Source organism: Aspergillus ruber, assembly GCF_000600275.1.
Source record: "Aspergillus ruber CBS 135680 unplaced genomic scaffold scaffold00002, whole genome shotgun sequence".
Classification (NCBI taxonomy): Eukaryota; Fungi; Ascomycota; class Eurotiomycetes; order Eurotiales; family Aspergillaceae; genus Aspergillus; species Aspergillus ruber.
This window is the reverse complement of record NW_024467298.1, coordinates 1-2,047: the sequence shown is the minus strand read 5'-3', so window position 1 is coordinate 2,047 and position 2,047 is coordinate 1. Positions and strand designations below refer to the sequence as shown.

The window sequence follows — 2,047 nt, the reverse complement described above, 5'->3', positions numbered from 1 at the left end:
GATGGCTACAATAGTCTAGATAGGAATTCAGTTCGTTATTATCTACTATTCCGAGCCCGTGACAGGCCCTCACAATTAGCTTTCACTGTTAGGGCCGTTCATTTCTAATATCTGAGCATTAAATTCAAGACATTCTTCATTCACTAAATATTCCCTCCAAATAAAACAGGCCAATTGACATGAACATGCTATCCAATGCATGCAACTCAAATGCCCTCAAATAGCCTTATATTCAATAGTCGCGTCTGGTTGCCTCAATAGCCTCAGGAATATTTAGTTCGGACAACTTGTAACGGGTACATGATAAGTGATACAAGACATAACCTTGAATGAATTTTTCAATATGTTCCAGTAGAAGCTCGTCTTCAGCAAAAATGTTTCGAAGTTTCTGTATCACTTCCACGGTTTCCGTCTTAATCTGGCGTAACGACTGAAGTGAGGTGATATTATGAAGCTTGGAATGGCTATGCAGAAAGCTTGGAGAGTCCCCATTTTTTATCTCCTCTTTGTAAAACGAGAGAATGTCGTTGACATGTCCCAAGAATAACATAATACTCGGCACCGCGGAGATGTATTTCTCCAAGTCTGTTGCCTCTGGATGTGTATCTTCGGGAAAACAAAAGAAAGCAAACGGCTCAGCAACACCGGTTTTGGCTCGAAAAAAAAAGAGGTAATCGGAGGCATCTCTTGTCAAGCGGAGACTCTCAGTCTGATATTTCTCAATATTCGCTGATGAGATAAATTCCAAAGTCCCTTTGATAATCATGTCACCACCAAAGGACCCAAAGAAATTATGTTGCTCGCTTAGGTGACTTGTAAGACCACGAAGTAAAGTGTGCTGATGTGGTTGGCCGAGTGTCAACTTGGTTGTGTATATCTGTAGGTCTTTCGACAGCCCACTGGTAAGGTCGTCGATGCTGATAACATATGAGGCGTATGTAGCGATAGCCTCTTGAATAGGAGGGGAGGCGAATGAATATGTACAACTTGTTATTTTGACACCCGTCTCAATGCTGACCTGGATCTGTTCAATGACTGCCGCAGAGACACCTTGAGATTTTAAACGGTTCCTAACCTGCCTCTTCAACTCAAGATTGCAGCTCAGAACTGGAATTTTGAAGGAGATCTCTTGAAGGAAGCTGTTAATAATGTCTTCGTATTCTTTTTTTGTCAACTGGCAATCTGGGACTAGCTTGCTTGAACTAGCACTTGTATTCCTTTGGGATGCATGCCAATATTTGACCAGGGCAAACACAATTATCAGAATTATCAGTAGCATATTTGGGTTAGTGAAAATAACCTTAAACATCCACGCATTACTGGAAACCAGAGAACCCAAGTTAAATGGCATGCTTGGTACTGCGAGTGACTGTTCAATGCAAGAGCAAAGTCAGAGACACTGAGTTTTACCAAGGGAGGTCTCATACCATGACTATTGTATATTTGGAAATGTTGCTTTTGTTCTCAGAAATGAAATTCAAGAGGCCTTTCACACTGGAAACAAAGATGAAATGATACAGGAATTTATCTCTTCCTGCAGGAAGATTGGTAAACTGCTGTGATTCTATACACAGAAAATTGAATATGCTATCTATAAGAATACACCAGGAGATCAGAAGAGTAGAGTCCTTATACAGAGCACCCATTCACCTTTTCCAATCACGGGGATCCAGTAACAAGTGATCCTTCAATGACATGACATAACTTTGGCAATCGTGGCTGGCTGAAGTGCACAGGCATCAGGTGAGGGCAGCCATCTAGACCTGGCACTTGGGTACAGACTTCGTACCCAATACGCAACTGTCTTCAAGGCTTGTACCAAAGTTAATAAAATACAATGTATTTAGATTACATACAGACTACTAATATAGTAAATTATGCGTGATTCCTGTGTGACGACTCATATATGACAACTCAACACTGCAGCAATGAATGATACATCACAAATGCTGCTACTCAGCCATGTCGCCAACAACCTCTATAAAACCCCTTTATTACCTAGATAGATTTTCTCCTCTCTTTTCTTCTCCAGATTCGATATTCTCGT

At 41.0% G+C, this 2,047-nt stretch overlaps 1 protein-coding gene across 1 annotated transcript; it reads right to left on the bottom strand.

Annotated features, from left to right (window-relative positions):
* Positions 1–91: 91 nt before the first annotated feature.
* On the bottom strand, positions 92–1,581 carry EURHEDRAFT_407968 (terpenoid synthase). Its single transcript, XM_040780710.1, has 2 exons — positions 1,428–1,581; positions 92–1,369 (listed from the first exon to the last, which is right to left on the bottom strand). Exon 2 carries the CDS (start codon positions 1,349–1,351, stop codon positions 233–235), a length of 1,119 nt encoding a protein of 372 aa, XP_040642450.1. The 5' UTR covers positions 1,352–1,369; positions 1,428–1,581; the 3' UTR covers positions 92–232.
* Positions 1,582–2,047: the final 466 nt, after the last annotated feature.

Bases quoted from the DNA above. Each gene is read 5' to 3' on its own strand.
- EURHEDRAFT_407968 (XM_040780710.1), bottom strand. From the start codon at position 1,351: ATGCCATTTAACTTGGGTTCTCTGGTTTCCAGTAATGCGTGGATGTTT.